This window comes from Otolemur garnettii, unplaced genomic scaffold, assembly GCF_000181295.1.
Source record: "Otolemur garnettii isolate 467f Iridium unplaced genomic scaffold, OtoGar3 scaffold00094, whole genome shotgun sequence".
Classification (NCBI taxonomy): domain Eukaryota; kingdom Metazoa; phylum Chordata; class Mammalia; order Primates; family Galagidae; genus Otolemur; species Otolemur garnettii.
In genome coordinates, this window is record NW_003852489.1 from 6,615,162 (window position 1) to 6,628,701 (window position 13,540).

The window sequence follows — 13,540 nt, forward strand, 5'->3', positions numbered from 1 at the left end:
GAGCCTTCATTTTTCTTAATAATATGGATGTGTACTATAATTCAAACAATAGATATTTATGTTGTCTCCAGTTTTAGAAACAGTGCTACAAGAAATATATTTGTGTGTTTTTGTGAACATATGGACAGATTTCTTCTTTTTTTGTAGTTTTTAGCCGGGGCTGGATTCGAATCTACTACCCCCGGTATATATGGCCGGTGCCCTACTCCTTGAGCCACAGGCACTGCCCAGATAGATTTCTTGATGTGGAAATGTTAAATCAAAGAACATACGCCAAATCCTGATAGATGTTGCCAGATTGCCTCCAAAAAGACTGCATGAATTTTCAATCCTTCTAACTATGTTCTTTAGTCTCGTGTTGCCAGTCTTAGAGGTGAAAAATGACATCCTCTCATGTTAATTTGCATGTATTTTATTAGAGTTAAACATACACACACACACACACACACTTTTTTGAGGGGCAGGGGGAGACAAGAGTTTGACTCTCTTGCTCCAGGCTAGAGTACCTTGGCATTAGCCTAGCTCACAGCAACCTCAAACTCCTAGGTTCAAGCCATCATCCTACCTCAGCCTTCTGAGTAGCTGGGACTATAGGTGCCTGCCACAGTGCCTGGCTAATCTTATTTTTCTTTCTATTTTTAGTAGAGACAGGATCTTGCTCAGGCTAGTCTCAAACTCTTGAACTCAAGCCTTGGCCTCCTTGAATATTAGATTTATAGGTGTGAGCCACTGTTCCCAGCCTAAGCATATTTTTATATGATTATTTGTGGGTTTTCTTTTTTGTCTACTGTCCGTTAATATTTTTGCCTATTTTTCTGTTGGACTGTTGTGTTTTCTAATTTTGAGACCTTTTTATATTTTAAGGAAAACAGTGCTTTGACTCTTAACACATACTGTGGGTAGTAGCTATGTTTCTTTGATAACCTCATTGGGATCCCCTCTTTGCTTACTTTTTGTTGATATAGGAAATCCTTCCTCAGGCCCCTGCCAATGCTCATCTGAAGGACTTGGATGAAGAAATCTTTGATGATGATGACTTTTACCACCAGGTGTGATTTTTTTTTTTTTTTATTCTTTCGTTTTAGCATTTTAAAATAAGAGAGAGAATTCTCCGAACAACAAAAGGTAACTTATTTTGAAAGAATAGAGTCAGAAGAACTCCAGAATTATTCAGTATTTGTTGCTGTTCTTCTGTTTACCTTTTGAAATGAAAACAGATATACTACTTTTTTGGTGGTTACTTGAGTGTAAATTATATGTAACATAATTTCAGATTTCTTTGAATGAGGTGGTTTGTTCTTTCTCAGCTGTTTCTGATATTGGAAGACTTTTTGTAGGTTGTTTGTAAATGTTTCTTGTCCTGTTACTGTTAGAGTGTGACATGGAGCTGGGAGTCTGGGATCCCAGAGTTCTTGAATTACACTTCTGGTTCTATGATTACTAAGCCTTTTGTTTTTAATGTTTTTTGTGCCTCTTCAAATCAGTTAAGTATGTATTGAGAGTGTCTGCTACTGTTGGTAATGATAATAGTATAGTGCTGTGAAGACAGACAGAATTGCTAGAATTTGAAATATGGTCCAGTGCTCAATAAGTCTTCACAAACGTCCCCCAATTCTTTTCCTGACATTGCTATTGGCTGAAATGCTGCTCTTTTTAATGATACTAGAGACTGTTAATATAGACTAAACATTTGGGCTATTCTTAAGAACTAAAATAACTTCCTATCTTCCTGGGTCCCTTGATAAGTTCTATTTCTTAATGAAATATGCTTTAGACTGTACCCATTCTATCTTAGTGGAGAAGCAAGGATGCTATTCAGCATTGATACACCAGTTTTTGTCGAGCCATTGTTTATCAAGATAATTTTTTCTCTGTAAAATTTTTAGTGTGTTAACTTCTGCCAAAGAATTTGCAACTGCTTGTTGAAGGTTTAACCATGATGGCAATGCCATACATACAAGTAGGAAGGAAGGTACTTCTTAGGAAAGTTACATGTGAAGCCAGAATAAGTGATTCTCTATTGGGGTTTGCCCTGAAAAGAGAAAGACTTTCTATTAATTTTTTATTCATTCCATAATATTTGATAAATTTATTGCCATGAGTCTTAAGTAATGAGAAGGTATAGGAAAGAGGATTGGTGTGGTCTCAGCTGTTCCTGCCAAAGGTCTTCATTTTTTTTTCCTTTTCTTCTCTTATTATATCCATTTGTCAGAAGAATAGGAAACTCTTGTTTCGTGCTGAAGTGTCTAAGGAAGTACCTGACATAGGATATTAATGCCATATAATTGTGTGAGATCATGGGAGACAATCCAAAGTGTTCCAGTCCTCATTAGTTGAAGTGTACACTGTTTGATGGAAAGTGCATCATAAATTAAATAGGTTTTAATAAAATAAACTCAAATTTCTGGGGAGAAGTTTTTCTATGGGCAGTCCTTAGTCTGAGGTTTTTTTTTTTTGTGCACCTGTAAGTCTTTTTTAAAAGAAATCACCTTACTTGAGTAGCTCTTCATCTCAATTAATAATTTTAACTTCGATAAATTCTGATTTCAGAGTTATGACTAGTCACATCTTAGCTTTTCCCCTTGCTGGTTAATTGGGGTGCTGGGGTTAATCTAAATTAAAACTTAAACTAATAGAGGTCAGCAAGGCAGCTGAAACACCTGAGTGAAACAAATGGGGCTGCCAGGCGCAACTTTATCTTGGCTGTTTCCCAAGAGGGAAGTGGCAGCAAATTGGAGTTGTTTCAGCCTTCTGTAAAGGTGAATGATGGGTGACACTTGTTAATGTACAGCATCTCCGGAAGCATTCCAGATTGCTTTGCTGCTGTACCAACTGCTGCCATCCATGCACAGTCAGTAGGAACTGGACCAGTTGCCAACATCTGGCAGCACAGCAAGGAATGGGTGCAAGTCTTGAAACCCCGCAGATTCTAAATATGGTGCTTAGAACTGTGCAGGCTTTAATCACTTACCCCTCTTTGGCAGCAGGCTACAACAGCTTATCCTAGCCTCGTACATCACATCCCGACATCTGCTGAGCTGCAAGGCAGCTGCACATTCATTTTCTTTTCTTGCCTTTTCTCTTTGCTTCCTATGCCCCTCCTCCTTCCAACTTCCCCCTCCCTTCAGCTTTCCTCTCCCTCCCCTGTATACTTCTTGGGAGAGATGATCTGTAAAGATTACTGCTTCATTGTGTGCAAGTAATTGTGGTGATGCCAGGCCCTTGACAGACATAAGGTAGCACCTGTTCTGCTGACCTGGTTAATTTCTTCTGTTGAGTGGGATTTGCCAGAGATTGGAGCTGAAGCCAATTCAATGATAAGGCTAAAGAAAATGGCTGTATGTTTTCTGTCACCTCCCAATTAAATTGGCTTCATAAAATGCTTTCCTTTATTTGTGAGGATAGTAAGCCTAAGCTAAGTGTTACATTCAGAAGAGGTACAGTATATTACAACGGGCCTGTGAGTTTTCATTTATGGGTTGTTTTTTTTTTAATGTGGTCATATGGAAGAACTAGGTGGTGAAAATAATATATTTCCCTCTTTTTTTTAAAACCATACTTGAAGTCAGACTCTTTGGGTCCATGTTGTGTAAGGAAGAGATTATAGCCACGTTGAATTTTAATGTTTGATTGTAGGTGTTTAAAGGCTTAGTTGGTTAATTCAGGTGTCTTGAAGCTATGTGCATGCCCTAACTACTGAGAATAGATGTGGGGTCAGACACTGCTCCTCCCCTACCACACACACACTCATTTTCACTCTCATTTTTTGTTTGTTAATGAGTTTTAAGTTACTACCACTTTGTATTAATAAAGGTGCATGTATGTATATACATATATGTGTGTGTATTTGGGCATTGAGACTATCAGTTATCATAAATAATCTTAAATCATTTTTAGAGCTGAAAAGAACCTTATAAGAAATTGAGTACTGACAAGGCATGGTGGCTAACACCTGTAATGCTAGCACTCTGGGAGGCTGAGGTGGGTGAATTGCCTGAGTTCAGGAGTTTGAGACCAGCCTGAGCAGGAACAAGACCCCATCTCTGTTTAAAATAGGAAAATTAGCCAGGTGTTGTGGTGGGTGCCTCTAGTCTCAGCTACTTGGGAGGCTGAGGTAAGAGGATTGCTTGAGCTCAAAGAGTTTGCGGTTGCTATGAGCTATGATGCAATGGCACTCCACCCAGGGCACAGAGTGAAACTCTGTCTCAAAAAAAAAAAAAAAGAAAAGAAAAGAAAAAAAATTGAGTCTAAGAATTTAGGTAACTTGCTGAATGTCATATGGTAAATGGTACCACTGGTCCTTGATCTCAAGACTTTGTTAGACAAAGCTTGTTCTTTCCATATCTTTATTTTTTAAATATTTCATTTTTTAGCCATGAAAAGATTTCATTATGCAGTTCTCAGTTTGTAAATAAATAAGCTTCATTTTCTTAGAACCAAAAGAAATATATATTAGAAAGTAATTTTTTTTCCTTAGAAAGAAAATGATTTATTGAACTCCTGTTACTTAACAATTCTAATGAAAAGATTAACTTTATATTTTTGTTACTGGTTTGTTTGGAAACTGGAATTACTGAAAGCTTGAAGTATAGCTGGTGGTGAAGGTTTTATGAGAGAAACTGTTCACCTGCTGCAGAATTGCATTGCAAGGTTTACTTCCAAATGGAATTAGTTTGTATTTGGCCTATTTCCTGTCAAAGCTCATTCCTAAACACAATTTTCACAAAACATGACTATTGTAAATGACCATGCAGGATGAGCCATTCAGGAATGTTTTCAGTATCGATTTTTCATTTTCATGATCCTACCTGCTACTTTATAATATTAAGTTCTTTTAAGATGTATTGTTTGTATCACCATTTAAGGTTTTTGTTTTGTTTTGCTTTAACTATCAGATGGTCATTGACTTGATAAGCTTTAGTTCTTAAAGAATTGGGGAAGGACCAACATTTATTGAATATGAGTCATGTGGCAGCTCCTAAACTAAGAGATAGGAACTTGGATGTACATCTGTATTTAATTGTCACACGATCTGAAGATTGTGATATGACTGCACTTAGCAATAAATTATATAAAGTGACTGATTATATTCTTTTCATATCCCAGACCTGAAACTAGTTTCTTGTCATTTCATGGAGTATTTTGTTCTGAAAGGACTAATTGAGCTTAGATGTTGATGGATCGATACCTGGATTTCTGAGAGTTCATTAGGATTTTGTATGTTGCTTCTAGCTCTGTTTAGTTTTGATCTGGTTTGTCTTGCCACTTTGAATCTAGCCTGGAGTGTCTAGAGAAAGGCGTAATAGGTTTTGCTCTTCTGATGACCACTTTGATGGGTTAAATTTCTCCTTTCATTTGCCATCAGGACATGCCTATAACTGACCTTGCTACATGCTGGACTTTTGTATCCAAGACATTTGATAATGCCATAAACAAGTAATTACTAAATCAGTGGACTATTAAAAGTCGATAATGTTGAGAAATAGAGAAGAGGCAAGCTATCTGACAAGACGGTTTACTTTAATTAAATTGTTGAGTGATTAATATGGACAGTTGATGTGATGGCTTTAATCATATGCGTTTAGATCTTAGTGTGAATAAGAGATATGTCTGAAGCTATCCTTATGTTAATGGCAATACAATATTCTGTCTGTTGGAATCTATCTTTCCAGTGGTTCAGTTGAGGTTAATAACATGTTTTAAAGTTTGATTTGAACTTGCTCCTATTAATGAGTTATTAGAAAATAGATACCTTCTGTTCAGAGCAGTGTTTTGCTTTTTAGTTTTGCTTTAAAACGTTGATATTATTTGCGTTTTGGGTAGTGTTTCTTGAAAGTTTGATGAAACTTATTACAGAAAGAACTTTATGGTGATTTTAGAGAGGACATACGTATGAAGACCCTCAGTTTTAAAACTGAAATCATAATTGAAGCTATAGTATGAATTACTTAATTCATTTTTGTGGTGATCATAGTAATGGTGATTTTAAAAAGCCAAAACCCAAACCAAATACCAGTGTCTGATTAAATTCCAGATTTAACAACTAAGATTATTTTGTGTACCATGTGTAAGAATTTTATTTTGAGTCACTTGGTAGTTTTTATACTACTTTCTTCAGACATTCTTTACTGACCTTGCTGCAGTTGTATATCTGTTAGGGTTTAGACCCAAATGTGGCATCAGTATTGGCATTTGATTGCTAGCTTGGGCTTGGTATTATGGAGGCTATGCAGGAGGCCAAAAGCTGCGTTTTAAATGCAAGACCCAGAAATTTTATCAAATGACAGTGTCAAGATAAGGTACACATGATTAACCCTCATTTCTTTTGCTTCATTGAAACAAAGGTAAAACTTCAGAACAAAGCCTGAAATGGTATATTTCATGGAGGCTGGCCTGCTAAGAAAGAGATAAGAATTGGCTTAGAACCATTGAAGAAACTTTTTCAAACACAAGTGGTATCTTGAATGTTTACTAGGCAAATACATATCCATAATTGCCTCTTTTTGCTTGTGTGTGTACTAATAATAAACCAGCTGACTTGAGTGTAAGTTAAACATGGGATTCTAGCAGTATTTTAGTAGCCTCAAGTGAAGAATTCACACTCCTCAAGAAATGGGGCACACTGCTACTTCACCAAAGTAGGTGTGATATCTTGGTGTTAGATTGTATTTAATGTATCATTCCTTAAAACTTACAGGGAAAATGATTTGGCAAGGAGAGGGAAAGAAAGTTAATGGGCGTCTTCAACAATGTGGGTAGGTTGGGGTGAATAGCTCCTGCCTAAATCCTAGCACTTTGGAAGGCTGAGGTGGGAGGATCTTTTGAGCTTAGGAGTTCTAAACCAGCCTCAGTGAAGTGAGACCCCATCACTACTAAAAATAGAAAAATGAGCAGAGTGTGGTACTTGGGAGGCTGAGGATTGCTTGAGCCCGGGAGTTTGAGGTCACTGTGAGCTAGGCTGAGGCCAAGGCACTCTAGCCTGGATGACAGAGTGTTACCTTGTCTAAACAACAACAACAAAAATGTGTGTGTGTGTATTGTGGATCTAGAATAAACATAATTGTTTTATAGTTGGATGACATCTTTGAGACCATCAAGTCCAAATTGTCTTCTTACAAGTGAGGAAATTGGAGCCTAGAAGAAGTGCATGGCTGGTATAAGGTCATCCCAGTTAGTGAGTTAGGACATTGAACCTCAAGTGTTCTTGCTTCAGTTTGATTTTCTTTTTAGCGTATTTATTAAAATACGCTAAAATCAGACTTGAAAATCCATTTGACAGTTTCCTTTTCAAATCTCAGATTATCTGTTTAGGAAATGTAGATCTAGTGCCTGTATCTATTTGAACTCTGATAATTCACATTTATCACTTATGCAGTTACGAACTTTATTCAGTTAACATTTATTATGTCAGATGTTATAAAGGGTAAGAAGACAAAGATTCCTGCCTGAGGAATTTTTATTATTTAATGAGTGAAGGTCTCCCTAATTCTGTGTAGTTGCAAGATTAAGAGTAGGACTTTACAAAAATTTTAGGAAAGAAAATAAATGGTCAAGAGAGCAATTGGGTTCTTGATATAAAAATATACATATAGTTCTTCGTCGTTTTGTCACAATATGCCTCAAGCATTCACTAGCATATGGTGTGTCACTCAACATATACCTGATCTAATTCCTAAAGTAATTTCTCTGTAACTTAGAAAAGGCCTTAAGAGTTGATACCTGGATAATATAAGTTCACTATTTTCCAAGAATGTAGTCATTGTTGGGAGCCAGACTGAGGTACTGGTATCCACTGAAACTTATTTTAGGTTAGAAGAGCCTTCAGTTTTGTGATGGGTACAATTCTGCTATTGTCTACTTTTATGGATGTTTGAAAATTTCTGTAATAAAAAGTTAAAAGAAAAGCCTTCATGTTTTTTCCCCTTCCATTCATTCATTTAACAAATATTTGTGTATCTACTATGTATTTATTAACTACTGTTCTAGGCTGTGCTATCCATTGTAGTAGCCACATTATAGTTATTTAAGTTTAAATTTTGTTTAATTTAAATAGAATGAAAAGTTTAGCTCCTTAGTCACTAGTCATATTTGAAGTGCTAAGTGCGCACAAGTGCTAATTAAACTGTATTGGACAGTACAGATATAGAATGTTTCTGTCATCACAGAAAATTCTCTTGGAGCTGTGTTAGAGACTAGAAGAAAGTGAAGTTTATGCCTTGTGAGCATTCATTCTGTTAAGAGCCTCTGAGTGGAGTTTTTTTAAGTTCTTGGTGTTCTTCATGGATAAGAATTTCAGGACTCACCACTTACTCAAGGCAAGCAAGTGAAAGCTTTATTGGAAATGAAAGTACACTTTCAGGGAGGAGAGCAGGCAGGCTCCAGAAGAGCAGCTGCCCTGAGAGGTTGGGGTTTCAGATCTTTTGTAGTCCTACTACTGAGGGGAGGAATATTCAAGACCAAGAGGTTGGCTTTTACTAAGAATTTATAGTGATTCCTAGAATTAGGTTCCCTTCCATTTTCATACTTCATATGATTGTCTTGGGACTATCAGGGTGATTGTAAGGGCAGAGAAATTTTTAAACCACACTGTAAATGATGCTGTAATTATCCAAAGTTCATGTCAGGTAGCAGAGATAGCTCACAAGCCAGTCAAGGCCAGTTCTGCCTATGGTTATTAGCCCCTTAACACCTGCACCCAGTCTTCAAGTGCCTGTATCAGGTCTCAGCCTGGTCTCTTAGTCTTCTACTTGAACAATTCCAGCTTATAGATAGGATGAGACAGAGAAAGATATTGTGATACATGTGGTAGAGAATGATATAGCTGGGTATGGTGAAAGCAAATGCTAGGGCAGGGAAGTGATGTTGACTTTATTTAGGTTGTTCAGGAGATAAGGTGATATCTCAGCAGAGAGCTGAGGAAGTGACTGAAAGAGCTATGCAGGGTCTGGGGAAAACAGGGTGAGGACAAAGGGGGATGGCAAATGTAAAGACTCTGAGGCAAAAGCACAGGCTGGCATGTTCCAGGAACATCAAGGAGGCCAATGTCCCTGGGGAGCAGTAGGCAAGAGAGTTATAGGAGAGGAGGTCAGAGGTAATGGGAGGCCAGATCCTATGGGACCTTGTAGGCCACTGTATCACTTTGACATGACTGAGAAGCCACTAACGGAGAAGTAACATGATTGGACTGTTATTTTAAAAGGGTCACTCATGGCTGCATGAGTGTAGCCAGTAGAGAATAAGGGGTAAGGTGGGTAAAAGGAGATGAGGGTAGTTTTGGAATGGGGTAGTTTTGGAGAGAAATGGTTGAATTCTAGATGTATGTTGAAGATTGAGCTGATAATATTTATAGGTGGATTATATATGGCATGTGAAAAGAATGGTGACGGATGAATTTTAAGGTTTTGGCAGTTAGAGAGGTGAAGTTGCTATTTACTGAAGTAGGAAAAAACTGAGAAAAGATGGTTTAGAGAAGAAATCAGGAACTCAGTTTTGGTTATATTGTCCTTGTCTACTCTGTGGAACTGTGTTTGCTTTAACAGTTTTGGTTACAACTTAGTTATTAAGTTTGTGATATAGCTGTCACATTCATGTGGAATTGTTGAGGAGGCAGTTAGTGTGAGAGTGAGTGCACATGTATTTAGCACCATTACTGTTCAGCATTGTACTGAATGTTCTAGCCAGGGCATTTCGTAAGAAAAAGAAATAAAGATATTCACGGCTCGGCGCCTGTGGCTCAAGCTGCTAAGGCGCCAGCCACATATACCTAAGGTGGCGGGTTCAAATCCAGCCCGGCCTGCCAAACAACAATGACAGCTGCAACCAAAAAATAGCCAGGCATTGTGGCGGGCGCCTGTGGTCCCAGCTACTTGGGAGGCGTAGGCAGGAATTTCACTTGAGCCCCGGAGTTGGAAGTTGCCGTGAGTTGTGATGCCGCTGCACTCTATCCAGGGGGACAGCTTGAGGCTCTGTCTCAAAAAAAAAAAAAAAAGAAAGAAAGAAAGAAAGATATTCATATTGGAAAAGTTGAAGTAAAACTATCTTTTGTTTGTGTTTGACATGATATAAAAAGTACCAGAGAAACCACCAAAAATTACTAGAGCTAGTAAGTGAATCCAGCAACATTGTACAGTGTAACATTAGTATACAAAAATTACTTGTGTTTCTATTTACCAGCAGTGAGTGATCTGAAAAGGAAATTAGGAAAACAGTTACATTTACAGTAGCATCTAAATGAAGAAAATACCTAGTAATAAATTTAAGGAGATAAAAGACTAGTACACTGAAAATTATAAGCATTGCTGAAAGAAATTAAAGACCTGAATAAATGGGAAGCTATCCCATGTTTGTGGATTAGAAGACTTAATGTTGTGTTCTTTTATGTGCTTTTGTTTGTTTGTTTGTTTTTGAGGCAGAGTCTCACTCTGTAGCCCAGGCTAGAGTGCCGTGATGTGAGCCTAGCTCACAGCAACCTCAAACTCCTGGACTCAAGCAATCCTCCTCCCTCAGCCTTCCAAGTATCTGGGACTACAGGTGTGCATCACCACAGGTCTGGATAATTTTTCTATTTTAATTGGAGACAGCATCTTGCCTTTTGCTTAGGCTGATCTTGAACTCTTGAGGTCAAGGGATCCTCTTCCCTCAGCCTCCCAGAGTGCTAGGATTACAGGTATGAGTCATGATACCTGGCCAGAAGAAGACTTAATATTAAGATGACAGCATTCTTCAAAGTGATCTGAAGATTCAACATAATCTCTTTCAGAATCCTTCTTGCCCTTTTTTTTTTTTTTCCAGAAATTGACAAGCAGATCTTGAAATTTGTATGGCAATGTAAGGACACAGACTAGCTACAAGAATTTTTGGGGAAAAAAAACAAAGTTGGAGGATTCAAATTTCCCAATTTCAAAACTACAAGGCTGCAGTAATCAAAATATTATGGTATTGGCCTAAGGCTAGGCATACAGATCAGTGGAATGTGATCAGGAGTCCAGAAGTTAGTTCTTACCTTCATGGTGAATTGAATTTTGACAGAAGTTAGACAGTTCTGTGGGGAAAAGAACAGTCTTCAACAAAAGATATTGGGACAACTGGATAGACACATGCAAAGGAATGAAGATAGTGCCTTCCCTCATATCTACACAAAAATTAACTTATAATTGATCATAGACCAAAAAATAAGAGCTAAAATTATTAAAATAGGAGTAAATCTTCATGACCTTTGGTTAGGAAATGGTTTCTTAGATGTAATACCAAAAGCTCCAGAAGAAACATAGATGAATTGGACTTCATTGAGATTAAAAAGTTTTGTGTTGCAAATGGTGCCATCAAGGAAAGTAAAAAGACAACTCACACAATGGGAAAAAACACTTGCAAATCATGTATCTTATAATGAGATGATATATAGAATCCATAAAGAATTCATAACTTTTATAGTAAAAGATAACCCAGTAAAAATTGACAAATGATCCAAATAGATATTCCTCAAAGCAGACATATAAATGACCAATAAGCACAGGAAAAGATGCTTAGTATCTTTAGTTTTTGGACAAATGCAAAGTAAACCATAGTGAATACCGTTTCACACCCACTAGTATAGCTATAAGCAAGGAGATGATAGCAAGTGTTGGCAAAGATTTGGAGAATGTGGATCCCTTATAGATTGCTAGTGGGAATATCAAATGGTACAGCTTCTGTGGGAAAGTCTGACAGTCCTCCAAAATGTTAAACATAAGGCCGGGTATGGTGGCTCAATCTTAGCACTCTAGGAGGCTGAGGTGAGTGGATTGCTTAAGCTCACAAGTTCGAGACCAGCCTGAGCAAGAGTGACACCCTGCCTCTAAAAATAGCTGGGTGTTGGGGTGGGAGCCTGCAGTCTCAGCTACTCAGGAGGCTAAGGCAAGAGGATGGCTTGAACTCAACAGTTTGAGGTTGCTGTGAGCTATTAAACCATGGCACTCTTATCGGTGGTGACAAAGTGAAACTCTGCCTTAAGAAAGAAAAACGTTAACCATTAGAATTACCATATAATCTAGCAATTCTACTCCTAGTTATATACCCAAGAGAAATGAATGCATATATAACACAAGAACTTGTAAACGTGGATCTTAAAAGTCAGGGTTTTTTTTTTTTTTTTTGAGACAGTTTCACTATGTTACCTGGTAGAGTGCTGCGGTGTCACAGCTCACAGCAACCTCAAACTCTTAGGCTTAAGTGATTCTCTTGCCTCAGCCTCCCAAGTAGCTGGGACTATATGCACCCGCCACAACACCTGGCTATTTTTCGGTTGTAGTTGTTGTCGTTTGGCAGGCCCAGGCTGGGTTTGAACCTGCTAGCTCCAGTGTATGTGGCTGACACCCTAGCTGTTTAGCTACAGGCGCTGAGCCAGAAGTCAGTTGTTTAAAAAAAAACCTAAACAAAGCAAACTTGTACATGAATGGTCATAGTATTAATAATAGCCATAAAGACTTCCCAAATGTCCTTCAGTTGATAAATGGATAAACAAAACATTATGTATCCATATAATTGAATATTATCAGGCCATAACAAGGAATACTGCATAACATACTAATAATACATACTGCTGCATGATGAACCCTGGAAATCATTATGCTAAGTGAAAAGAAGCTAGTCACAAAAGACCATATACTATATGATTCTGTATGTGTGAAATGTCTAGAATAGGCTCATCTATAGAGGCAAGAATTGAATTAGTGGTTGCCTAAGGTTGTGGATGTTGGAGGGAAATGGAGAGTGACAGCTAATGGGTAATGGGTTTCTCTTTGGTGATGGTTATAGTCTAAAATTAAATGTGATGATTGCACAATTCTGTGACTATACAAAACCATGGAATTGTACAACTTAAGTTGGTAAATTTTATGGTAATTATATCTGAATAAAGCTATTATATCAAATACTATAGATACAGCAAGTAAAATGAGGACTGAAAGAGGGTTGACCTTGGTTTTAGCAACATGGAAGTCATTTAACCAAGGACATGAAAGACTTGTACATTGAAAAGTATAAGCATTGCCGAAAGAAATTAAAGACCTAAATAAATGGAAAGCTATTCTGTGTTCATGGATTAGGAGACTTAATATTGTGAGTCTTTTTTCTTTTTGTTTTGTTTCGTTTTGCTCCCCTCCCATCTCCTCCTGACAGAGTCTTGCTGTTTTGCCCAGGCTACTGTTTTGGTGGAGTGAGTTCAAGAGAGAATGGAAGGAGATAAATTGGAGATAGTATAGTAGACAACTCTTAAGGAGGTTTGTCATAAAGGGAATAAAGAAATGGGATGGCTGCTGGAAGATTTGAGAAAGTTTTATTTTGTGTTACAATAGGAGATGTGTTTTGTATGCTCCTGGAAATGATCCATTAGAGGAGGGAAAATTGATTGATTGTAAGATCAATCAGTTGAAAATTGAAAATTGTAAGAAAGGTGAGAATTACTGGTGAGTCTACAAGTAGAGGGGGTTGACCTGCTAGCAGAGAAGAGAAAGCATGTAAGTTTAGCTGCAAGTAGATAAGGGGTGAGAGCATGCATGTTTTT

At 37.6% G+C, this 13,540-nt stretch overlaps 1 protein-coding gene across 1 annotated transcript in view; it reads left to right on the top strand.

Annotated features, from left to right (window-relative positions):
• AATF (apoptosis antagonizing transcription factor) overlaps positions 1 to 13,540 on the top strand; it is a 114,497-nt gene that overhangs the window by 49,030 nt on the left and 51,927 nt on the right. Inside the window, exon 8 of the mRNA XM_003795611.3 lies at positions 966 to 1,049. Within this exon, the coding sequence (XP_003795659.1) occupies positions 966 to 1,049 (84 nt within the window). The remainder of the gene's footprint in view (positions 1 to 965; positions 1,050 to 13,540) is intronic.